General features: G+C 35.5%; 2 protein-coding genes across 3 annotated transcripts; one reads left to right on the plus strand and one right to left on the minus strand.

The window, feature by feature from the left end:
* The first annotated feature begins 2,969 nt into the window (after window positions 1–2,969).
* LOC132033815 (uncharacterized aarF domain-containing protein kinase At1g71810, chloroplastic) lies at window positions 2,970–20,461 on the plus strand. Of its 2 annotated transcripts, none has more exons than XM_059423908.1 (21): window positions 2,970–3,403; window positions 3,694–3,738; window positions 6,801–6,839; window positions 7,642–7,812; window positions 7,925–8,077; window positions 8,256–8,291; window positions 10,086–10,129; window positions 11,408–11,498; window positions 12,539–12,580; window positions 12,665–12,773; window positions 13,709–13,823; window positions 13,910–13,959; window positions 14,066–14,144; window positions 15,680–15,730; window positions 15,855–15,996; window positions 16,678–16,722; window positions 16,927–17,031; window positions 17,162–17,203; window positions 18,016–18,195; window positions 19,151–19,270; window positions 19,895–20,461. In XM_059423908.1, exons 1-21 carry the CDS (start codon window positions 3,047–3,049, stop codon window positions 19,997–19,999), a joined length of 2,121 nt encoding a protein of 706 aa, XP_059279891.1. In that variant the 5' UTR covers window positions 2,970–3,046; the 3' UTR covers window positions 20,000–20,461. The 2 variants fall into 2 exon arrangements, with proteins under 2 accessions (XP_059279891.1, XP_059279892.1); XM_059423909.1 differs by having other exon boundaries at window positions 19,154–19,270.
* A 1,551-nt stretch (window positions 20,462–22,012) lies between these two features.
* Window positions 22,013–25,984, minus strand: LOC132033816 (NAC domain-containing protein 17-like). The gene is made up of 3 exons (XM_059423910.1): window positions 25,513–25,984; window positions 22,767–23,972; window positions 22,013–22,477 (listed from the first exon to the last, which is right to left on the minus strand). The coding sequence occupies exons 1-3, from the start codon at window positions 25,730–25,732 to the stop codon at window positions 22,098–22,100; spliced, it is 1,806 nt and encodes a 601-aa protein (XP_059279893.1). The 5' UTR covers window positions 25,733–25,984; the 3' UTR covers window positions 22,013–22,097.
* Between the last annotated feature and the right edge of the window lie 87 nt (window positions 25,985–26,071).

Genomic DNA, 26,071 nt, shown 5'->3' on the forward strand with positions numbered 1-26,071 from the left:
GACATTGCATTGCATTGCATTCCATTTGAATTTCTAATCATGCCATTACATGGCATATTCTCTGATTGATTCTTAATTGGTGGCTTATTGAGTTGTTGTTATTTGTAAGGTATTTATTTTAGAGGCTTGATGGACTCGAGGTTTAGAGATTTCCACCTAGGTTTATAACCTGAGATATTGAAATCCCTTGTGACTATCGTTACTGCAAGACTTCCATATTTGCTAGAGTGTGTCTGCGTTTGATTACTTATCTGCTTACTTGTTAGTCGCTTCTTGTTTATATGCGTGAACTAACCATTGTCAGCCTATGATACCTACGAGCCTTGTGTTGTGCTCATACTTCTTGCTACACTGCTTGTGGAGTGTGGAGTTGTTTTCAGGTGATGTTCGAAGTCTTGCGACAGTTTCAAGGCATGCATCAGAGGCGTTTGGGTGAGCTATTTGAGATCTTGCAACCCAGAGTCTCTTCTTAGATTTCTGTTGTTCCTTTTCCTTAAACAGAAGTCGTATCCAGTTTGAGTCTGTTATTTACTTCAAATTGTAAACTTCTTAGAAGCTCTTGTACGAGTCTAGACCAGGTTTTGGGAATTTCTTATAATAAAGGTATTTCTTCCGCATTGGTTTTAATATTTAAACTGTTGGAGTGTATTTACATATTGTTATTTCGCATGTGGTATAAAATTGAGGTAGTTAGGGGAAGGGTTCGCCCACCAGGGGAGGGTAATGTGGGCGCCCGCATGATTCGTGATTTGGGTCGTGACAGTACCAAGCCTCCCTTCCATATGAACTTGAAAATTTTGAGTTTCTATCTGGTATGATATATTGTTTGGGGTTAATACAGTTAGCAAATCTTTACAATCAAAAGATATGCACATTGATGTTGCCATAGATCAACTAAGAGGTTTGATTTTTTTTTTTTCAAAAATATAGGGAGGAAGGATTTATAACTGCTATGATTTCTGCTCAAGAAATTGCATCTGAGATGAATATAGAACCTGAATTTCGTAGTAAACGCGTAATATAAAAAGAAACAATTTGACGAGAATGTTGATAGTGAAATCACAAAATCTCTTGAAGAATCTTTTAGAGTTGATTACTTCATATACATAGTAGACCAAGCCATTTTTCGCTTCGAAATAAATTTGAGCAATTTGAAGCCTATGAAATACTTTTGGGTTTCTATTTAGTGGTAAAAAATTGAGGTCACTACATGATGAAAATTTGAAGAAAAAAATTGTTTTAACCTAGAATCTTCTTTGAAATATAAGAGTCACTCTGATATTGACGGCTTAGACTTATTTTCCGAATTAAAAGTGCCAAAGGAGATAGTAAGAGTAGATGAGATAATACTCTAACGGATATACTCAATCGGATAAAAAAACTTGATTCTTTTCCAAATGCCTGTATTGATTATAGAATAATGTTAACCATTCCTGTATTAGTTGCCTCAACGGAAAGATGTTTTTCAAAACTAAAATTGATAAAATCCTACTTATGATAAAAAATGTCTCAAGAGTGATTAAATGGATTAGGTATATTATCAATTGAAAAAGAGTTACTAGAAGAAATCGATTGTAAGACGATTATTCATAACTTTGCATCTCAAAAAACAAGAAAAATTGATTTTAAATAAAATATATATAAAAAATATTTTTTAGTTCCGCTTGAGGCCACCAATAGTATTGAGCCGCCTCTGGGTAGAGTGTACGCAGATCTTATCCCTATCTTGGAGGTAGAGAGATTATTTCTGGCAGACTCTCGACTTGAGGAAAAATAATTCAAAGCAGTTCTAAAAAAAAAAAAAAAAGTAAAGAAATCATGACAAAATACTATATATCAAAAGCATGACAAAGCAAAAACATTCGTCTCTTTTACTCAAAATTTTAATTTGAAATTTAAAGGAATAAAGTAAAATCCATCTAAATTCTAAAATAAAGTAGAAAAACATTCGTCTCTTTTCTTGCTTAAATAAACGTGTACAAATGACGACAACTGAATTAATTGTCATTCAACTTTTTCTCTCGTCTTGGAGTGGAGAAAGTAATATTCTGAAGTTCCAAACAGTTCCTATTTCTACACGTATCCATTGAGTTCCTCAAGGCCACGAATCCAATCCCGTCCTTCTCTTTTCCCCACTGTTCCCGATATTTCCAATTATCCTGTTTGGATTTTCTATAAGCAAATCTCAAATAATTGAAAGAAAAAAAAAAAAAACCATAAAATACCCCAACATTAACTAAAAAAATAATATAAAAAGAAACTTTTACAAAAATCAACAAATACTCCCCACTCTTTCCATTTCAATTTATGTAAATTTATTTCTTTATTAATCCGTGCAAAAAAGAAAAATTACCTCTTTTTATATTTAAAAATAATATACCCTTATGCAATGATTTGTAGCCGAACAATATATATGTGACTCATTCAGCACCACAAATTTAAACTTTTCTTATTTCTTAAATTCTATACCCAGTCAAATAGGTTCACAAGTACTTTTCATTTTTGAGAATTAATTTGACTAAATTTTGAAGTTAAATTGTATTAGATTGACTCAATATTTTAAAATTAAAATCTAAATATTTGAAAACTATATAAAAAATAATATAAGTTCAACTTTTCTCATACTCTCTCTGTTTCAATTTATGTGAACCTATTTCCTTATTAGTCAATGCCAAAAGAATGATCTCTTTCTATATTTGGAAACAATTTACATTTATGCAATGATTTATAGCCACACAAAATATATGTGACTCATTTTACATCACAAGTGTAAAATTCTTCTCTACTTTTTTAAACTCCATACCCAGTCAAATGAGTTCACATAAATTAAAATGGAGAGAGTATTAATTTGATAAAAAAAATATATCTTAAAATGTTGGCAAAAATTCATATAGTGTAAAAATCAGTAAATTTACACAAATATAAGTTTTTTCAAAAAATTAGAGATATGATTATATTATGGATTACGAGTACCACTTCCAGCCTTACATAACGGTCCTAACAGACACACCTACTCGAAAATACTACTGTATCTCTCCGCCACAAAATGCTACTCGTCCCGCCACAACCATCGGCGTTATTCACCGGCACTTCATTTTCCGACCGCCGTCTGTTCCGGCGGAGCAACTTCAATTCCAGCTCCCGCCGCCGTGTAACGCCGCCGGCTGCGGCAGTTGCGCGGGAGGTAGATGATTTCACGAAGTACTCCGGCTACGTTTTCGAGCTGAATCCGTCCTATGAGGATTCTCTTACGGAATACAATATCGCGAAAATTGCAGCGTTTTATCAGAAGAAACCGTTGATTGTACTTCGTAGGCTTGTACAAATTGGCTCTACTTTAGGCAAGTGGTTTGCTGTTAGGTATTTGGATACTGTTAACGAACGCGCCGATGACATGTTCAAAGTTAGTATTCTATCTGTAACATTTACTCTCTGCGATTTATGTGATAGTTTGACTAGACACAGAGTTAGGAAAAAAAAAAGTAGTATGACTTTTGAAACTTGCTGTCTAAAATAAGTAATATATTTGCGTGACTGTAAATCATTTCATTAAGAGTAAAAGAGAAAGTTTTAATATTATTTCTAAATATAGAAATGTATCATTCTTTTCGGGACAAACTAAGGCAGTATTAGAGTAATGCATCTTGGTTATGTGAAGTTGAATTAATTTAGTTTTGTTTTGGTTGCTGGCAGATTAGAGCTGCAGAATTGAGGAAGATACTATTACAGCTTGGTCCGGTAGGGCTTATTAATTGAACTTGCAAATTTTACTGTAATAATTCTCGCAATTAGCTTTCCTTTTTTTTTTTTTTTTTTTTTATTTGTATATTTTTAATAAGGAAGTGGCAATAATAAGGTGTCTGACTATTATTACTAGTAAGAAGCCAGATTATTGAGTAAAGACTAAGAGACTGAATTACAAATTAGTGAGTGTATACTTGATTCCGAGAATCTAACGAAAATGCAAGAGAAAAGATGCATCTGTAAGTGTTTTTCTATCTATTACCTACTAAAGGCACTTCTCGTTAACATACTATAATTAGAAATTAGTGTGTGTATATTATAGATAGACTTGGACTTGACTTAGGGCTTCAAATGTAGTACTTGAAAAAATATTAAGACTACTTACTTACATTAAATTTTATTTTGGTAATCTTTTTGAATTGTTAATTGGGGTTTCTGAAAGCTTACAAGCTGTTGAAACTATATTAAATGTTTATGATCTTCAAAAGAACGTTTGTCCACTTTCAAATTAGTCAATTCAGATGACTGATAACAAGTTTGTTACATCCCAGGAACAACGTTTTTAACTATTCCCATAGTTAGGCAATCACTTTCACTCTCTTGAGGATCATGTGTTTATGCGGCTCAAACCTTCTTTTGCTCAAACCTTCTTTTTCTAATTCTTTCTTCTTTATTACTTTTCTAACATTTTCTGCTACTAGATGCATTTTATGGCCATATTTTATTTGCATAAGTTTTAACTGTCAGCTAAAACTTCTTACCGCTAGCAATTCCTAAGAACAGTATGCTCAATGTGACAAATTCTAAGTTTTGGCGTGGATAGTAGTGCAGTGACCTTATTTGTAACAAACTAGTCAAATTTCAAACCGACAGCAGGCATTAGACTTTGGGGCACTACATGCTTGTGATTCCAATAAGCAATCATGTAAAACATTAATCCCGTAGACCATGCCCAGTCCATGGGCTAGACCATGTCATCCTTTCCAATAGGAACCTACATATGCTAGCAGCTAGCCTATGCATGTGAACTTAAGGTCCTTTGAACATATGCTACTTATTGAATCTTTGAAACTAACCTAAGTGGCAATAACTTGTGATTTCAATAAGCAATCATGTAAAACATTAATCCCGTAGACCATGCCCAGTCCGTGGGCTAGACCATGTCATCCTTTCCAATAGGAACCTACATATGCTAGCAGCTAGCCTGTGCATGTGAACTTATGGTCCTTTGAACATATGCTACTTATTGAATCTTTGAAACTAACCCAAGTGGCAATAACTGAAATTAAACTCCTAGTTACATTACAAGCTTCCTAGGTAATCGACTCCATACAAAAGTAACTTTCTTATAAGAACTGATCAGAGGCATCAAGAGGAACTTGCAGCATGGTGCAAACTGAACTTAGCAATACGAATCAGCTCTAACCACATGCTGCCTCTTCGGTGGCACTGCCATATTATGTATGCTGGTTACCTGTGCATTTTCTTTCCATGCTGAGGCTTGGATGATGTCAATCCCTAACTGCCTACCAGCTCTGCACAAAGTTCAAGCTGTCATGTTGAAATGTTTAATGGCTAAGGTCTTGGATAGACTGTTCTGGAACCTTGGTCTCTGAATGATGGATGTGCTTGAGAGAATTCCTGCTCTCTCTGTCATATCTTATGATACTTTATATACTACTAGTTTAGCTAGTTACTTTATCCTTGGTTTTGTTTTGGGTTTGGTTTGGTTCCTTCATAGTCAGGCTTACTTGAAGGGCTTGTAAACCATTTCTACCAAATGAAAGTGTGGAAAGATTGTTACATAGATAATTGCAAAAGGATTCTTTTTGCTAATGGGGTCCCTCCTTTCTTGACTTGGGAGGAATGAGTCAATATATTACTTGTATGACTTGTAAGTTCTGAGGTGTCAGAACAGATTTTTATCTAACCGAAGAATGTTAATTCTTCATCCTCGAGCAGAAAATTGCATGACTGCTTCTCCAAGTGGTTTGGTTTGGTTCCTTCATAGTCAGGCTTACTTGAAGGGCTTGTAAACCATTTCTACCAAATGAAAGGGTGGAAAGATTGTTACATAGACAATTGCAAAAGGATTCTTTTTGCTAATGGGGTCCCTCCTTTCTTGACTTGGGAGGAATGAGTCAATATCCTACTTGTATGACTTGTAAGTTCTGAAGTGTCAGTCAAAAGAGTTTTATCTAACCTAAGAATGTTAATTCTTCATCCTCGAGCAGAAAATTGCATGACTGCTCCTCCAATATCTTGCTTCTAATCTTTTTCAGTTTGAAATACAAACGCACATCGAATCACATTTTAGTACTGACAGGGAAAGATGAAATGTGCTAAAATGAAATCAATCTGAAATGAGAATATTTGGACTTCAATAGGAAATTTTCGTCTATGAATTTTATTGAATAAATTGGGATTTTCTTAGAAGGAAAGACAACTGGTCTTATTGAAGGTTTGGGGATGTGGCAAGTCATGATATATATTTTATTTAGGAGGCTCTTTCTTTGCTCTAAGATGATGTTTCTCTATGATTATAAAAAAATTATTTTCTCTAAAACTCTCCTACTTCCTTCTTCTCCATCAGGAAACATATCTTTCTTTCAGTTAGTGAAAATTCCGTCTAGACTTTTCTGATCTACTCTGGCTTGATGCCTTTACATTTCCTGATTTACTCTAGTCTTCTGAGCGCTCGCATTAGTAATTTATAGGTCTGTACTAAACTTTTTTACGCTAAAATTATTGAAGCACAAAGGTGCAATTATTGGCTACCAGTTCTATTCGTATTATCTCAAAAAGAATGATTCAGACTCGTCCTTTTTCATGATTCAGACTCTTCCTTTTTCCTTTCTCAAGACTTTGCTATTTGTTATTATTTACTGCACATAATGCTACGTTCTGACTGATCTACAAGTTTCTTTTCCCACAATTTCTCTTTTTCTCTACAGTTCTTATTCTTACCTCTTTTTTTTTTTTCTTGTGCATCTTTGTTCGATACTTGTACAATATTCCCTTTGCCATTATGATGAATTCTAATATGTTTTTTGCAGGCATATGTTAAAATTGCCCAGGCTATCTCATCTCGACCAGTAAGTAAAGCTTCGTTCAGCTATTCAGTTTCTCCAATTTTGTGGATTCATTTCCACCCAACATCCAGTAATTTTCTGGGAAACCTGAGGGAATACTATTTCCCACCGGACTTGTTGATCTTTTGTAGAGTTTCTGGTATTGAATTATGTAGGATACAATAGGGAGCTTTTGCTCGTCATGCTTTATACTTAAAATTTCTATGACTGACTTCTCTTTAAAAGACGGCATTAGCTCCCCTTTCTTTTTCCGTTATTTAATATTTGTCAACAAGTTTGACAAGTGTGAACTTCAATAACACAAGGACTCACAAAATGAGAAATTCTTAGCATTATTGCAGGTAGCATGCTGGAACATATATTTATTTTGTATTTAGTTCCTTTGTGACTGGATATATGTGTTGGTTCCTGAAATTAAAAGCATCATGGAAGCATCTTTTAGACCTGTAAAGAGAAAAAAAAAACAGAAAACAAAGTGCATCTTTTACAATTAACGTGTCTGCTAAAGAAACTACTTGAAATTTAAAGGGTTCCAAATTTTTCATTCATTATTCACTCTCCTAGCTTTGCAACTATTAACGTCCTTAAAACCTCATGAACCAGAATTCTGAGTATGTATCCATAATGCTCATACCCAGAAGCTGATTCATTTTACGTAACTAATTCTTACTTCTTGTGAAATAGTGGGAAAATAAATTCAAGTAGCTCTATGCAAGGATTAATTGTTTGAAGTGCACACTCATTGTAATAGCATCCCATATTTCACTAAATCTAGTGATGTTAATCAGATTTATATTTCTTCTAGGATTTGATACCACCATCCTATTTGGATGAGCTATCTCTGTTGCAAGATCGGATAACACCATTTTCCTCTGAAGTAGCTTTTCAAATTATAGAGAAAGAGCTCGGCATGCCAATAGATGTGATGTTCTCTGAGATCTCACCTGAGCCTGTCGCAGCAGCATCACTTGGACAGGTCTGTAAAGCAGTGGGCTTCTGTTTCTTAGATTAAAATTAGGTGGACTCATATTGACTCTTAGTATAAGCCAAACGTGAAAGAAACTAAATGTGAGTTCCAATTTTTGAAGGTCTATCAAGCTAGGCTTAGTTCTAGCGGGGAAGTTGTTGCTATAAAGGTGCAGAGACCTGGAGTTCAAAGTGCAATCTCTTTGGACATATTGATTTTACGTTATCTCGCCGGCTTAATAAGGAAGGCAGGAAAATTTAATACCGACCTTCAGGTACTACAATACAAGTAAATTCCTTGCTGAGAGAGAAAAAAAGATATGGGATGTGGAACACATAACATAAATGGTTTAGGCTGCTCTGCAATTTTAGCGTGAATGAGCATCTATTTCCAACATGAAAAGACGTATTCTTTGCAATTACTTGACCAGTACATTTTTTGTCAATATACAGGCAGTTGTCGATGAATGGGCCTCAAGTCTTTTTCGGGTATGCATTTATATCTTAATCTTCCTAGGAAAATCTATTATGTTTGTGGCTTTCCATATACTTGCTCTCCTATTAGATGATAATTGACATCAAAGTCGTAAATACCAAGATAAGAAGCCCTTTGGTGTGAATGAATATGTTTACAGTATCTTTAAGGCCGTTTCTGTTGTCAACTAACTGGTCTAGTTTTATCTTGGGATTAAGGCATAGTTGATTGACTGTTAACTGATGTCAGCTATATAATTTGATGTCTTGTACTTCAGTTCCTATCTATGAGTTTCAATATTTAGTGTTACTTTAAGAATTCTGGATTTAAAATTTGGTTAACTGATCAAAACTTTCTGCTTTTTAAGTTCATATTCTTGGTCATGCAATAGGAATTCTTTTTCCTTAATTAGCCTGTACTTAAGTTGTGCAAATTATTGTGGGTTGGGAAACACTGCCAGAGCATAGGCTTGGGACATTTATACAAAGAACTAGTTTCGGTCTATACATAGTAGACCTACTACGGAGACTATATTTCTTTTGAAAAGATGAATGGAAATTTATAGGGTGAAAAAGAAGGATCTCCACATTGATATTCACTGAATCAAGCAGAAACATATGATAGTGTCAAAGAAGAATCTTTTGAGGAGTAAGGAATCCATAAATTACATATAGATGCATTGATGCAAGATGATCTGTCATGCATGTGACAATAGTTGGGGGAGATACAGCAGAATTTCCTTTACACCAAGGACTTCCTTGATTTTGTACTTGTTTATCCTAGTCGTGGATGAGTTAACTAATAGTATGAAGGACGAGGTTCCATGGTGCATAATATATGTAGATTATACAATTGTGTTAATTGATGAAAGTAGTAAAGGAGTCAACCAAAAGTTAGAACTATGGATAAGCACTCTAGTGTCTAAGGTTTTTAGGTTAAGAAGGTAAAGAGTATATGATATGCAAGTTTAGCTTACATAAAAAGAATGAAGCGGAAGAGATACTAGATGAACGTGCATCCATACAAGATTGGAGAATTACATCTAATAAAGGATGCAAGAAGCACATAGAATTTAAAATGCGAAAAGATCACTTGATATGGTTTTTCCATGCTCTGCATAGACCTACAGATGCAAGGTATAAAAGTATGACATTATGATGATTGACGATGGGGGAAAAGTTTGACTTTCACATGGAGGATAGTTTCTCAAATAACATAAAATATCTCGAAATTAATACAGATTTAGCTAAGAATAAAACAAAAGGGAAATAAGGTATCCATATAGGCAATACCAACTAGTTGTGATTAACGTAGTTATAGTGTGAGATTTAGAGATCCCTAATTTTCCTTGAGAGTTAATCATTAATTATTGAAACAAAATGGACATAGATAGAAAAATATAAATATATATAGAGGATTCATTAAGCTGACCCCAACTAATTTAGGATTGAGGTGATACTTGATTGAGGATTGATTTAGTAGTCTGTAATCCAATTTTTGTGAGGTCATGCTGCACCCAAGAGAAATGGAGATGACGAGGGGAAAGCATCCACTTGATTTGAGCTTAGAAGAACATGTCAACATTCAACTACCTTTTTTACATGAACATTTCAGATATTTCCATGGTAATAAACCAGAAAATATTTGACCAGTACTAGTCTGGTAATTTGACCCTTCGATATTGTCTTAATTTTTCATTTTAAGTGGACTATATATATATAATCAAAATTAACAATAACTACTTTTAATAATAAGGATGAATATTCTTAGTGCTTTATATTGAATACAGGTGATCAAATTGAATGCAGGAGATGGACTACAAACAAGAAGCACGGAATGGAGTCAGATTTCGGTAAAATAGTTGATCTATTTGACTGTGACCTGTATAAGATATCTGAAACCTGCATACCTATAGTCCACCTTTAATCCTGTCTCATTTAGAATGTGATGAGTGAGTTTGCATTTTTAAGAACCTTACGGATCAGAGATTACTCCCACTGTTTATTGTGGTTAACAACAAGACAATCAATTGGCTCCAGGTCTTTATCCATTGGGATACTGAAGTTTATGAAACTAAATAAGTTTTTATCATGAGATAAATATCCAAAATGGGTTAAAAAAATTCCTATGAAACTAAGGCTAATTTGTAGCATTCTGTTATGGATTAGCTATTGCAATCACTTCAGTTGATATCATATTTTCTCGTCAAAGCTTTGTAATCAGTGATCCTTCTGCTGAATTAATAATATAACAATTTGCAATTATAAGCCTTTTCTCTTAAATTAATGTGAAGAACCTAGAAACCTCTCTTACAAAAGTAAGATGTACAAGCGTTTTGTTTTTGCATCTTCATTTTTATGGATTATGGTTTTGACCCTTTCCCTTCTGCAAGTTGAGGGGAAAATCCAAAAAGAAAAGAGAAAAAAAAGCCTCTAATACTTTTTAGTAAGCAGCATGTAGGCTGAGAAGTATTTCTTCCTATGTTCTTTAATGAGCCAATAAAAAGGGCAAAACTGGGAAAATTTTGGAAAACAGAGGGCGAGGAACTTAAGAAACTCCATCGACAAATCTTGCTTACTGATTTTTCTTTGTTTGGTTTTCTGATGCATCGAGACCAAGAAGAAATGAATCCTTTCTTCCTGCAAATGCAAGGCTAAGCTAATTTGGGACGTAATAAGAGGATGTCAAAAGGGTGAACAGTTATTTTAAAAAAAAAAAAAAAAAAAAAAAAAAGAGGGAAGGAAAATCCAGTAAAATAGTTGAAAACATGACAAATATAAGGCAAAAAAAAACCCTATAAAGGAATGTGATCTCAATCTGATGCAACCTGCACAATTATTTAGGATCAGGTCCATCATGAATGACCACTCATTGACTGTGTCAATAGAAAGTCTCTGTGTACCTTGTCAAATTAGTTGATTATCATTGTTTGTAGCATTCTCATCATTCTGACAATAGCAAAATTTTTGTAATTTCCAACAGTTTGATTATCTATGCTTCATCTAACATCATTAGTATCAGATTGTAGGCTATTCTTTAATTTGTGATTGCACATTCATGCATCAACTATGTTAATAGGGAACCTTATTTTATTAGCAATAGTCTAAACATTTCATAATTGCATGAGCAGGCAGTTGTATGGTGCAATAAAAGATGTTGTGGTTCCTGAAATGCATATGGCAGAGACAACCCGGAAAGTGCTCACTATGCAGTGGCTGGAGGTAAAACTACATACCAGGAGCTAAAATCTTACAGTCAAGTGATAATTACATTCTGTGAGCTCTTAAGTCTGTGACAAGTTACGTTAGACGTTTTCTTATCTTTCCATAATGCAGCTAGTTTCCATAATGCAGCTAGCGTTCTTTCACATTAATGTCTAAGTCAACAAAGACAGGATTAGTTAAAATACTGAATTAAAACAAATACTCCCTCTGTTTCAATTTATGTGAACCCTTTACTATTTGGGGAGTCTACAAGGTGGTTCTTTGACCACGTTTTCCTTACATTTTTACATTTTTTCTAAATTATTTGAATTATAAATTATCATGACTTATAGTACTTTTAATGTAGTACAAACTTGAAAAATCTATGTCAAAATTTAAGGTCAAAGTTATAAAGTTTGACCCTCGTACTCCGAAAAGATTCACATAAACTTAAACGGAGGGAGTATAAATTTTGGAGATTTTCTTACGGAAGGGCAATGGTTTTGAGACATTTGGTCACTTCCTAATCCTTGCTTCTCAGATTGAAACATCTCTTTTTGTTATTCCTGTTGGCTTGCTGACAGTCCCTGACATTCACTCCCTTCAGAAAGAGAACAAGATTACCTGATTGAGAGTTTCTCTTGATTAACATATTCAATAATTGATGTGCATTACCTTCTGGCTGGGGGATAACAGTGCAGGATTAATGAGTTACATCCAAAGAGGTTTAATTTAGACTAATGTTCACTTGCATAAAATGTTTGAGAATCTTGTCTTTTCCTTGAAGAATTTCGTCTTTATCATTAATGGTTCGTTACGCTGAGATATTTTAGAGTTGAATAGTTGCTCCCAGCGCTAATGTGTTCTTTTTGGGTTCACTGACTTATGTATGCTCAACGTGGAGAGTGTCAAGTATCTTTTTTTTTTTTTTTTTTTTTTTTTTTTTTAAAGTTCTGATGAGGTGGAATATCTTATAGCCAACAAATAGTGTATGTTGTCTCCTAATGTTATGAAGATTGGACATCTTGCTCATGTTGCTACACGTTTTTCTTGGCTAGGGGCAAAAGCTGGCTGGGGTCAAGGATCTTTATTTGGTTGAGGTTATGTCACAAAACTCATTTTCCTCAAAGTTTATCTGTTGTTCCACTTTGAACCATACTTTAAAGTGAACTTAATGTTTACAGGTAGGGGTTTATTGCTCATTCAGTCAACTTCTAGAGTATGGATTCTATCACGCAGATCCACATCCCGGAAACCTTCTTCGTACATATGATGGGAAACTAGCCTACTTAGGTACTTCATTGATTTTAATTTTTCTTTTATGCATGTAGGGTGTGAGCTATCAACTAAATATATCATGTTGGTAGCCTTCTTTACATGCTACTTCTCTAGTTATGTGACGGTAACCTTATGTATTGCTACTTTTCCTATATATGATGGAACCTTCTGTATCTGCTACTTTTCCTTTTTCTCTCACTCTAGCATTAGTTGCCTTTTTCTGTAAGGAGAAGGTAAAAACGACTACTTTGTTTAATATCATTAACTATCCTCAATGCTGGTTTTAGCTACATGAAAATGCTGCTGGAAACTCGTGGTAGCTATCTTCCTGAAAACTCAAAGTAGCTTATGAATATCTTATGAAGTGTATGTGTGAAACTGGTCATATACACTTGATTGTTCGTGATGCTAGCGAACAAACTTCTTTGGGTTGCTTTTGGTTGTCTCCTTTTCCTTGTAATTCTATTTGTTAGGGTTATAATCTCACATAGGGTAAGGAAAAAAAAAAAAAAAAGAATCTCGCATCGGGTAAGTGTTTGGGATTTGGTCTCCTTCTATCGTCTTTGGATAATCCTCACCACTTGAGCTAATTTTTGGGCTTAAGTTAAGCCGATGGTTATTTTCTTAACACGGTATTAGAGCCAGACCTATTGGTGATGTTGCGCCATCCAATGTTGAGCTACCCAAGTTATAGTACTCCAAGATCCACATGTCCAGTCGGAGGGGAAAGGTGGGTTAGAAACCATATTGATTAAGTATAGCGGTTGCAATCTCCTTATATGGTCTTGGAAAATACTCGCCATTTGAGCTAGCTTTTGGATTGACTTAGACCTACGGTCCATTCTCGTAACAGTTAGTCTTATGGAAATTTGAATATTTAGTACCAGTTGAGTACCTTAGATTTAGCTACCTATCATTTTCTTTTTACTTAATCTTGCTCTTAATCCCAGATTTCGGTATGATGGGTGAATTCAAACAAGAATATCGTGATGGTTTCATTGAAGCATGTCTCCATCTAGTGAATCGTGATTACAGTGCATTGGCCAAGGACTTTGTCACTCTTGGGTATTATTAATATTTTCACTACTCAATGAGAGGTCACTTCTTAATATTAGAAAGTTGTTAGTGTTGATGCATATATTCTTTGACAGGCTTATTCCACCCACAAGTGACAAAGCAGCAGTTACAGAAGCTCTAACAGGTTTTGTCCTTTATATTGACATTTATTAGCTAAACAGTTAAATTCTAGACCTCAAAATTGATCTAATTGTTGGACACTTCTTTACTGATATGAACTTCCCTTTTAGGTGTTTTTCGGAATGCTGTAGACAAAGGAGTCCGCAATGTAAGTTTTGGGGATCTTCTCGGGGATTTGGGATTCACCATGTAAGTGCTTTTCATGATTTCTTCTTCAATTGAAATTGAATATATATTTGGTTTCCTACATTAACCTTTTATTATGTGATGTAATTTGGTCTTATATCACTTATGCGTAAATCATATCTATCTTCTAAATTGGTACAGAAGATGTATATGGAGTTTGCTATGATAAGGATAAACCCCGGGGAGGGGGACTTCTCTAAGTAAAAATATAAGAAGGACGAAACATATTTGAAAGACGTGTCTTTTTAAAGGCATTGATCCTAATCTAATTCATCGAACATTATCTTAGTGGTCAACCTTGATCTGGGCTGATCTGATAGATTACTGAGAGACTAATACTTGTGCTTCTAACACCAAAATCTGAAGAGAGAATAGCCTGAACGCATAAAGAAAGAAGAGGAACTAGGATAATAAAAGCTAATACAGAATTAGCGTCTGAATTCATTTTGATGCTTATACTCCTTACATTAAATATAAATAGGTAGACTGTAACATACTGCTTTCATTTTTTATTATGCCATTGCTAATGCATATCCACATTAAGAAACCATCCTAGTTAACCTTAATGGCTCTTTTGATTATTAAAGTATGCAAGCTTTAACAGTATTTGCTGACATTCTTCTTGGTAGATGAAGTATGACCACCGCTTTCAGTAATCATCCAAAGTAATAGTAATATCTTGCAAAGTTGGAGTGATAACCTAGGAAATCTCAGCAGAGGAAAACAGTGAATCCTTCTCATTTGCCTAAGCTGTGGGCAGAGTTTAACTGGTGGGACGTAGCAGGTACTTGGTGGATTAATTGAGAACAGACAAGCAGGCTGGCTTACTTTGTGAAGTAATGCTTTGTCCACTGCCTAGAGGGTCATTCACCTGGGAACTTTGCTTTCTTTTGCTTATGTCATGCATCATCCCACCAATTGCAGAATCACATTTGTTTAATTTTGTCCCAGTCTGATATTTATCAAGAATCTTCGTGATCTCATTCTCTTCTTGATTTTGACGTATGGGTACGCAAAGAGTTTGAGGGCACAGAAATAGTATTCTTCGTCAAAATATTGATCAACTTCCCACATAAGTAGAACTAAATGCTTTGGTCTTTGCTGTGACGAGATGAAGTGGTGATGACCTTTAATTATCTCTGGAAACCAAAGTATTACCAGCGGAGTTGTGCGCATGTTGCACATTAGACTAAATGGCTCTTCGAAGCAGATGAACTTGCTTGGGAGAAAATCTGGGAAACCTTAGCATTCATGTTGAAAGCACTGATGATTATGTTCAGAGAGGTTCTTTGTTGTCTAGATAATGCTTTAGCAGATATATGGCTTTTCTTATGATGACACCAAATGCTAGATCGATCATTTATTCTTTGCAACATTATTAATTTTATCATTATTATTATTATTGTTGTTGTTGTTGTTGTTGTTTTTGTTGTTGTTGTTGTTGTTGTTGTTTTTATTATTATTATTATTATTATTATTATTATTATTATTATTATTATTATTGTTTTGATAAGTTTTGCAAAACTCTTTGATTGCAGGTACAAATTTAAGTTTCAAATACCTTCTTATTTCTCTCTTGTCATCCGAAGGTAATTTTGCATGAAAAGTTTCATAACAAAAAGAATCATTAGGGATTAGTTTGTTTTGTATTTGCTTGATCTCATTTATTTTGTTGGTGGCTGATGTTATTCACTGGTATTTTTGAGCATCTAGCCTTGCTGTGCTGGAGGGCATTGCAGTTGGCATCAACCCAGAATACAAAGTTCTGGGCAGTACATATCCATGGATCGCTAGAAAAGTACTAACTGACAGCTCACCGAAACTGAAAGCTTCTTTAAGAGCACTTCTTTATAAGGTATAAGCAAATGAGGTCTCTCATTCTCTTTCTTAGCACCCATTCCCAGCCTTCCTCTTGCTGAAGCAACTTGAGGACCTCGTACTAGTTCATATTTCTGACCTCCATTCTGATTTTTGGTGCCACAGCGGAACCACTAACAATTAATTTTCCTAGAGGAGGAAAAGGTTAAAAATCTTTACTAGTCGTATTCATGAGTTCAGATGATTTAATTGGAAATGATCAAATGAATCTTCAAGTATTTCACACTTGTGCTTTGTCCACAAAAAGGGCCTAGTTCTCCTCCTTCAATATGTTACAGGAACTAGGGATTATAATGTGCAATGAACTGGGTTCCCATCGTGTATGGATGCAGCTATGCTGGAAATGACTTTCTTTGCTCTCCTTTTTCTTTGTTGTTGTGTTTGGGAATTATTAAGCATAGTACTTGGTACAAACTTGTTTCCAACTAACTATGAATACTTTGAAGGGGCATTCTTCTGAAAAGGAGATTAAAGACTAATTTATTAACCGTTAGGTAGAGAAATATCAAGGTAGAGAAATATCAAGCTTGAAGCCTGAGACAGTATACAGAAGTTTTACTGGTTGTTGATCCTATTGACTTAAAAAAAAAAAAATGATAATTGCAAGTCCAACTGTTATGTACTCGTGATATACTCTAATTACGTACTTTGATTATAGGATGGTCAGTTCAGGATTGATCGACTAGAGTCACTCTTTTCAGAGGTAAGCTTTTTGATATGTTTGTACGTATCACTTTTATATTTTGTAAGCATATGCCTGACAGTTAATGAGTGTAAGAAGCCGTAGCTGAATTTCTTGTTTTCTTGACATTCGAGTTACATATGAGAAAATTGGAAAATTTTAAGTATTTCATCGTTTCACCATGTTAGCTTTTTGTTTCTGATATACAATCTCTCTTCATAACAGTCTCTCCGTGCCAAGACAGAGAGAACCCTGATAGAGAAGCAAAATGGTGGAACTGATTCGAAGGTCGTGATCAAGCAAATTCTTTCTTTTACACTTGATGATAAGGTATTCTATCTCAGTAAATATTACACTATTAAGCAGATCAGAGACTGGAATACAGGCGGAAAAAAAGAAGGGAAGAAAGGAAGAAATACAGACACACTAATTAGTTCATTTTCATTTGTTTTATATTCAGGCTGCCTTTATCAGAGAAATTCTACTTGAGGAGTTTGCAAAGGTAAGGACTTGTGTTTTGATATTACAAAATGCAAGAAAACCTTTTATGAATGCACAACGCCTTCTTTTGACTAAATTCAAACAGGTGATGAATACCACATGGTAGCAGCCAGAAATTCTATAGCCTTGAATGTAGATGAATCGGAAAAGACCCTATACCAATATAATAGATATAGTTGTTTGCTTAACTATTTAGGAAGTTTCAGGTTCACAATTTTTCGGTCAATTTTTTTGATTTCATTGGATTCTAATGACAGACTAACTGTTTCCATCATTATCACGCGTAGCCGGTTATTGTTTCTAATTCTGATATTATTGACACTTGGGCGTTCTCATCTTTGTTCTTTTCCAAAAAATTATAGTTCCAGTAGAAGTACTAGAGAGAAAAAGATAATGGGAAGGTGAAGAGAAGTTTTGCTATCATGCTGGTCATTTTGGGATGGAAATGCACCTGAAAATGCAAGACCCAATACCTTTTAGAACGTTAGAAACTGCTTAGTCATTGAATATGACATGGAAACTTAAAATATCCTGTCTAGTTCCCGTAATCAGTGCTTTTGATGTTAGAGTATACCTTCCTCTGTTTGAAGTGGAATCTCTATAGATGCTAACGCGAATAATCTAAGAAACTAACATTGGTGAATTGCCACTTCATTTTTGATGTTTTGGAGAGTGGCTAACGTAACTCCTTTTTCCGTGTTGGTTGAGTTTCTGCTGGTGTATCCAAAATTTCAAGAAAGTCTACTCGGTCACTGTCATTCAAGGCCTCTGCGCTTGTTGTATTTGGAATTTACGCTTTTTCCCAATTTACAGGGTATGGATGCACTTGGTGTTGCAACTCTCAATTCAGTAACAAATGCAGTTGCAACTAGGTTACCGTTCTCTCCCTCCCGACCATCTTCAATGACTGAAGAAGATATTACTAATCTAAGAAATTTGCAACGTCTATTACTGTTGATATCAGGACTTAGAGAGGACAAGAAACCCAGCATGGTAAGAGAATCTTGCTAGTAAAATGGATGCATGTTTTCTTGCAGTGATATAAAACCACCACGGTGCACCAATCTCCATTATGTGAAAATATCTCATGAAAGTGTTGATATGGATTTGCATGCACGTTAATATCACTATCCTGTTTACTCCTTTTGATATTAGAGAGAGACTACCCACAGCATACTCCCATAACATGCATGTATTCTCAAAGAAAACAAATTCAAATACATGCATAGATACATGAACAACTAGGATATAGGAGCTTGGAGACACCAGAGGCAGCATAAGTTTAATATTGGAATCCAGTATTTTACTCCCATTAGCTTGTCGTCACAAATTTTACATGTCTTTCAGAATGCTGAAGTTCCATTGCAAATATGTATGTGGGCCCTTAAGTACCAACTGTTTGCCTTGCTTAGTATCATGACTGTAAAGAAATGGAAATAGGGCCTAACTCCACCCCAAAAACTAGGTCAAGATACATTTTTAACATGGTATCAGAGCTGGATCTATCCCAAATCTCGTTTCCCGATATTGGGTCATGCTCCAAATGTCCAGCCATGGGCATGGGGGGTGGGGTGTGAAGAGTCTCACATCAGTGCTTTAAGGGATGGGTGGTCTCATTAATATGACAAAAATGCTTGCATCTTAGGTAGCTGCTGGAATCATGTTTATTGATGCATGCTAGAACATGGATGGAATCCAAGAATATTTTCCTCTCCAGCTGAGATTTCCGCTTTAAATTCACCAATCTTGGTCTCCAAGCTCCTAGGCTAGTTACTTAAGCTCCAATCTCCCACTTACTGAACTGTTATGTTATCTTTACATCCTGTGCATACATGATTTAACTATGGATACCGCATTATTGATCATCAGCACCAAATTGATGTTTATTATTATTGCACAATTACTTGATATGTTAGTAAAACATGGACTTGTAACTTATTCTTTGTAGAAGGTTAATGGAGTTAGCACATCCAACGAGCAGATGATATCTTTGAATGGAGCACCGGTAGCCCTTCAGCAATTTGAAGCTGTCCAAGAATTTCTACCCCTCCTTTCAGTTCTACCTGAGGTAAATCTCAATAGATTTATTTTCTCCTTGATATAAACCAATTTTATACTGGTCGCCTCTGTATGATAGCAATGACATAGAGATCTCCATTTTCCATAATTCTAATCCAATCTTTTGGCTGGCGTTTATAATGAAAAATGTTTCACTACTTTCTGAAAAAATGAAAGGTGAAAGATGTCATGTAGGCTTAACTGCGTAAGTGTGCTGGTTGATCAGAAAATTGCACACGCTGCACACCCTTGTTTACCTCCCTTACACAAACATTAATTTGCCCACCAGTTATTTAGGAAGCTGTACGAGCTGAGTGTGTTTTGAGTGTACGATTGCTGTCAGAGATTAGATATGTGAAGACAGGTTTTTGTAACGGTGATAATGCTTTTATAACGGTGATAATCCATTTTGATATGTTAGTTTTCATCGTTGTCCTCTTATTTCTATATAAGCTACGCTTATTGATCAATCTCTTTTTTCAGTTGAACTCCCTTTGGCAGCAAATGGTAAATACGTGCCAAATGGGCTAATAGATTGGTTTGGGAGACACTTCTTTATAACTAAAAATAGATGTGCTATGCGAAGCCTATTTTAGCTTTTGTGTGTTTACTAATGGATATGCATATTTTGCAGCTTCCCCAAGATATGCAACAACAGTTACTTCGGTTGCCTGCTGATTTAGCTGGAAAGCTGGCTTCCCGAGTCGCTGCAAGGACGTTAAAGAGGGTATTCTTGTGAAATATTTCGGATTATCATATTGTGGAAAAAGCAAGACATTCGATTTAGGTCCTCGTCAAAGAGCTTTTTGGGGTTTGTTGGGACTTGGGGTAAGCAATTATCTAGTCAAATTGGCCATTCCAGAATGAAGAGCTCTTGGTTGTTTTAACTTAAAAGACGGAGAAGCTCAGTCCCCTGAACCTATACAGTTGCAAGCAATGCAACGTCATAAAAAAAAATATAGGTAGTATAAATACAGTATGGAGGCAAAATGTTGCAATTCTCCTATTACAAATACACTCTGGTACCTTGCAAAATTTTACTTGACCTACTGATTTTTTTTCCTTGTACCATTCGAGCCAAGTGTACAAAATTGTCTACACCATAATGTAAAACCAATAAGATCTCGTGAATGAGCTGCAATGCTTGGTCACGAGAATTCAGTATACGTATTTCTAATAGAATATCTTCTTTTTGTTCAAATGTTGCTACATTAAGGTGTTGAAGTAGCTTAAAGGCGCTATTTGCCCCACTGGAAAGGCGAAAAACACTTTTCCACAAGGAATGTAGAGTTGCATTGGCTAATAATGCATGCAGTGGCTGATGGCATTGGTGGCTCCGGATCATGCATATTCCGGACTACTGTTAGCAGATAATTGATGAAAACACCATAATATACGGGGAGGAGAAGATCAGGAGTAGTTTTCTGATGGCCACAAATGGTTGTGGCTTGAGAGAGTGAGATGCTCGTTGTCTTTGAGCAAGATGCTCGTTGTCTTTCTTCTTTTCTTCTTTTGTTTCTTGAGAGTTCCAGGCAATAAACCAGGGAAAAAATGTCGATGGCCATTGACAAAGGCAATGCATTATCCGTCTAATGCAACTGGAGCAAGAACCATATAATTGCAACATTGAATGCGTTCAATTTCCTCTATCACCTGGGAAATCTACATAAAGCATCCATCGTGTCATACACAAATATCCGTCTGGTTGAATCATACTACTCTTTATTTGAAAAAAGATCCAAGTAATTGAACTTCGCAAAGATTTGAGAAATAAAATTGTTAAGGAGGAGAACAGTTTAAAGTTGGAACTTGAATATGCGCAGTTTTAGTAATTGGTAGGACATTGAGAAACTAGAAATTACATAAAAGAGTATTGCAAGTCGTTAACTTTTCATAGAGCGCGCTGTTGTCATACAACTATAGTGATAAATACTTTATAGTCCGCGATATGGTTATACAATAACTGCAGGATGGCAATCCCAATCCAGGTCAAGTGTATCTCAATAGTTTGGAGGTGCATATCCTACTAACTACGCTTTAGGTGAAAATCGGCTCCCTCCCAGGTGAAAAATAGGATATCTTTTCATTTCTTTTCTCCGTTTCCGGTGTTATAATTGTCAGCAATTTATTTGCCTAAGGACTCTCATTTTCATCGTTATGAATATGGAGAATCATTGCTTATTCTTTGACAGCACTAATAAACCTTTATAACACCAGCTAGTCAAATATTCCGACTAAAACAAAACACTCCGGGCCATGCAATATTGATCCAGTAGAACGTATTATGTGCCTGCTAAACCTAACGGGGAAAGAACAATCTACCGAAGCAAATTTACGAAGTAAAAAAGGCAAGTATTTACCGCGAATATACAAGCTACGCGTAATAATTACGCGTTAACATTAATCATACAAAAGATGAATATCTTCCACTGGAGTAGCTCGATCACTAGATATTTTAACAAAAATTGATAAGCGCCAATATAATATACTTGAGCCTCCAGCTACATCACCCTCGCCCCTTCAGTGAGGAGGATAATATTCATGAGCTAAAACCACAAACAAAGAGAAACTGGAGATATATGTCAATATTTTGGGGATAAATCAAACGTATCACCCTACTTTTAATGCGTAGTTATCTTCAAATCTCAATTTTATTGGTCTTTGTTTCAGGGATTTCTGCTGTCTACGGCCCGAGTTAGAGGGAGTAAGGGGAGCAGAACTGAGACGTTCATACATCAGGTACACTTGCCTATTATTGGTAAAATATGTGCTCAGCTTTCCATTGATACTGGCAAGAAGCCAGATGATAAAATAGAAAAGCAAAACTCTTCACATGTTTATGAGGATATATATCTCCCCACGGTCTGGGCAGAAGTTCCTATTAACACCCACAAGATTGCACAAAGTACTCCAAGTAAAGAAAAACATAAAAATCCATATTTGGATTTGCCCGAACTACTTGAAGTTGCAGAGGCATTACCTGTAGCAACATTCATGTTCGCGACATTTAATTTCATCTTACTAAAGCTAGACATACGCTCAAAGGCCCTGTTAACTACTTGAGCACTTTCAGCAGCTGAAGCAGGAGTTGTGGGTATAGAATCCACGAAAGCCCACAAATTAGAGGAGAACCACGACTGCATACCATCATCCTTTTTGGCTAGATTTTGATTAGCGCCCATAGGATGATTTGCCATATTATTATCATATACCACACCTAAACAACATTGCCAAAACTTGCTAAAGTTAGAAATAAAAATCTAATACCAAAATTAACAGCAGAAGAGCTCTTGAAGCTGGCTCAAACTCCCCCATTTTCCACTTGGGCAAAAGAGTTCTTGCCACACTGAAGATGACATGGTTATTCAATACCATCCATCTGTCCAGGAGCTCCAGTAAGTCAGATAACATAGAGAATGTGTTTATACAAATTTGAGAAGTATGATAATATTATGGCATTAGCCAAGCAAAACTGTCAGCATTGCAATATGGAATTCTTTGAATACCTGAAGATGCGTGATGAACAACTGATTGATCTCCTTCAATGGGGTTAAAGACGTTGAATCTTTCATCATGTGTCCATAATTGATTGTTTATCTGGTTTTCATGATTCAAAAGCATCTGCTGGTTGTTCATCATGTCATTTTGGAAAGTGCTCATGAATGTAGTGGAATCTTGGTATCCAATCCCGTTTACAAAGTTGTTCACGTATGGTTCAGCACTTTGCCCCACCATTGGTGTCCCCACATTATCAAGAAGCAAAGGTGCATCATGATACAGGTCGAACTCTGTTAAGCCATCAAAGTCATCAAACTGCACAGTCTCCGGGTTTCCAGCAGGGTTGTCAAAGACTTGGCTGTTTGGTGTTTGATTATCAAAGTTTTGGACACTTGGTTCGGGCACAAGAAGGTCATCCATCTCCAGAAAATCTTCCAGGAAATCCTCTTCCACCACGTGTAGTGGCTTTTCAGGATTCAAAGGAGCAGATGAGACCTCTAGTGCCTCGTGCAAATGTAATTGTGATGTGTCTGACTGTGTCAGGTCAAAGCTTGCCCTCCCATTATACTGCTGGCAGCTTGGGCCGGTGACAGCACAATGATCGTACAAATTAACTTCCCTCGAAGACTGATCTAGCAAGGTACTTTCAGTATCTTCCTCTTGTACAAACTGCTCCAATGCAAAATTGTTATCTACGGCAAAAGGCTCAAGAAGCACAGGCTCATCCACAATACGGTTCAGCAATTCCTCAAGTACATCATCAATAGCAGGAACTACATTAAGGTGCTTTGCAGAAATCTCCTGCTGTACAGGGACTTTGGCATTCGGGGAGTCATCCTCAGCCCAGTCCTCCTCTCTAAATGGTGCACCATATTGCTCACCATTCTTGGGGCCGGGCCCACTCTTCTTGAAAACCTTGTAAAGTGCATAGTAGTCCTGTGCAGTCTGGCACCTCTTCAGCTCGTCTTCATCCATGGTGTATTCATGCATCACCCAGTCTGTTCGTTCACCTACTGGTGCTCGTCCTCTATAAAAGACCAGCGTCTTCTTGACTCCAACAGCACGAGAGTTACATGTAATAATACGATCTTTTCCAGTAGCTTTCCAATACCCGTGCTTTGTTCCCCTGTTTGACCGTGCTCCATTGGGATATTTTCGATCTCTGGGACTAAAGAAGAACCACTGCCTGTCCCCAGTTTTTAACTTAGACAAATCTGCAATTCCAATTCGCAAAAGAAACAGTCAGTTACAAATTGAGAAGAGATTCAAACATGATCCTAAGTCTATCAACACAAATATGACTATCAGTCAGCACCAATTAACATCAGACAGTAGAAGAGAATAACATATCAGCAAAAAGCCATCAAAACAAACAGAAACAAAAGGAGTTTAGAATGCAATATCTATGCATGGAACATTAAATGCATGTTAAGTACTGATGATGATAATTCCTCTCTCATCTTTCATAAATAAACTACCAAGACCTTAAATATGTCCTAGATCTCCATTCTTATTTCTCCATGCAAATTTCAATCACAATAACACGTGACTCAGAATAATTTTGTGATAAAAACTAATTTCCACAAATATATATTTGTCAAATAAACAAACAAAAAATCACAATAACTAACAAGAAACGAGAAAATTCAACTATATAACAAGTTTACTTCCACTTTATCCGTCGACCAGTAAACACCTTTATCCAAAGAGACAATTCAATAAAGCAAAATGGTAAATTTCATGCCAATCAACAAATTGAACACACAAATACTCCAGAGAAAATCAATACAGCAACCAGATAAATACAACCCACAAAAATAAAATCATAACATCAAAACAGTAACCAAAAAGCCACACTTCACACACCAAAACCCTACAAAACACCCAGTCACACATATAATCAAATCAAGTCAACACCCAAAAAACACATCAAAATCTCTTCTTTTTCTTCTTTTTTTTTTTTTAAATGAAAAAATCACCAGATAAATCACAACCCTCAAAAGTACAATCACAAAATCAACAATACCAAAAACACACACCAAAACCCTACAAAATATCCAGTCACACAGATGATGAAATCAAGTCAAGTCAACAACCAAAAAAACACATAAAAATCTCATTTTAAACTCATAACAAAATCTAAGAATTCACAAGTAAACACAAAATCAAAACAGTACCAAAAAAACACACTTCACCCATCATAACAATACAAAACACACACGCGCCCAGATAATGAGATCAATTCAAGTCAACAACCAAAAAAACACATCAAAATCTCATTTTTAAACTCATAACAAAATCTAAGAATTCATAAATAAAATCACAAAAATAAAAACAGTATCCAAAAAACACCCAATCACCAAGATATGATCAAATCATGTCAACATCCAAAAAAACACTTAAAATCTCATTTTTAAACTCATAACAAAATCTAAGAATTCATAAGTAAATTCACAAAAATCAAAGCAGTATCCAAAAAACACCCAATCACCAAGATATGATCAGATCAAGTCAACACCCAAAAAAACACTTAAAAATCTCATTTTTAAACTCAAAACAAAATCTAAGAATTCATACCAGGCAAATCACAAAATCAAAACAGTACCAAAAAAAAAAAAATACACTTCACACACCAAAACCCCTACAAAAACCCAAACACCCATACAATCAAATCAAGTCAACACCCAAAAAAACACATAAAAATCTCATTTTTTCATCAAGAACTCATAATAACAAAAATCCAAGAATCCATACCAGGCAAATCCTCAGGTTCCCACTTGTACACATCAGTCTCAGCAATTGCATCAAGCAAAATACTTCGCCTACAGATCTTCCTCTTTAAATAGTACACAACAAGTTCCTCATCTGTTGGATGAAACCTAAATCCAGGTGGGAAAACACTATTTTCTCCAAAAACATCAATTTCTTTACAAGCTGATGATGATGGTGTTGATGAATCCATCAAAAGCTTCATTTTTTTTTTTTTTCAAATCTACAAAATAATATAAATACCCAATTCAAGAATCAATAGAATCTTCAGTTAATTGTAGAGGAAAGGTGTAAAATTGAAACCCTAATAGACAAAATTGAGAAGGAGGCAAACTCTAAAAATTTGGGGAGAATTTAGAGAATGACAATAAGAAGTGAGGAGTTGAGTTGAGAGTTGTTTGATCAAATAAGAAATTGGGAAGAAAAAATATACCCCGCGGTTTTGTGGAAGGGGGAGTGGGGTGTTGGTGGGTGGGGTGAAGAGAAGGAATCTGGTGTGACTATGCTTAGTGATTTAAAGTGGGGGTTCTTGGATTAGTATTAT

Source organism: Lycium ferocissimum, chromosome 10 (assembly GCF_029784015.1).
Source record: "Lycium ferocissimum isolate CSIRO_LF1 chromosome 10, AGI_CSIRO_Lferr_CH_V1, whole genome shotgun sequence".
NCBI lineage: Eukaryota > Viridiplantae > Streptophyta > Magnoliopsida > Solanales > Solanaceae > Lycium > Lycium ferocissimum.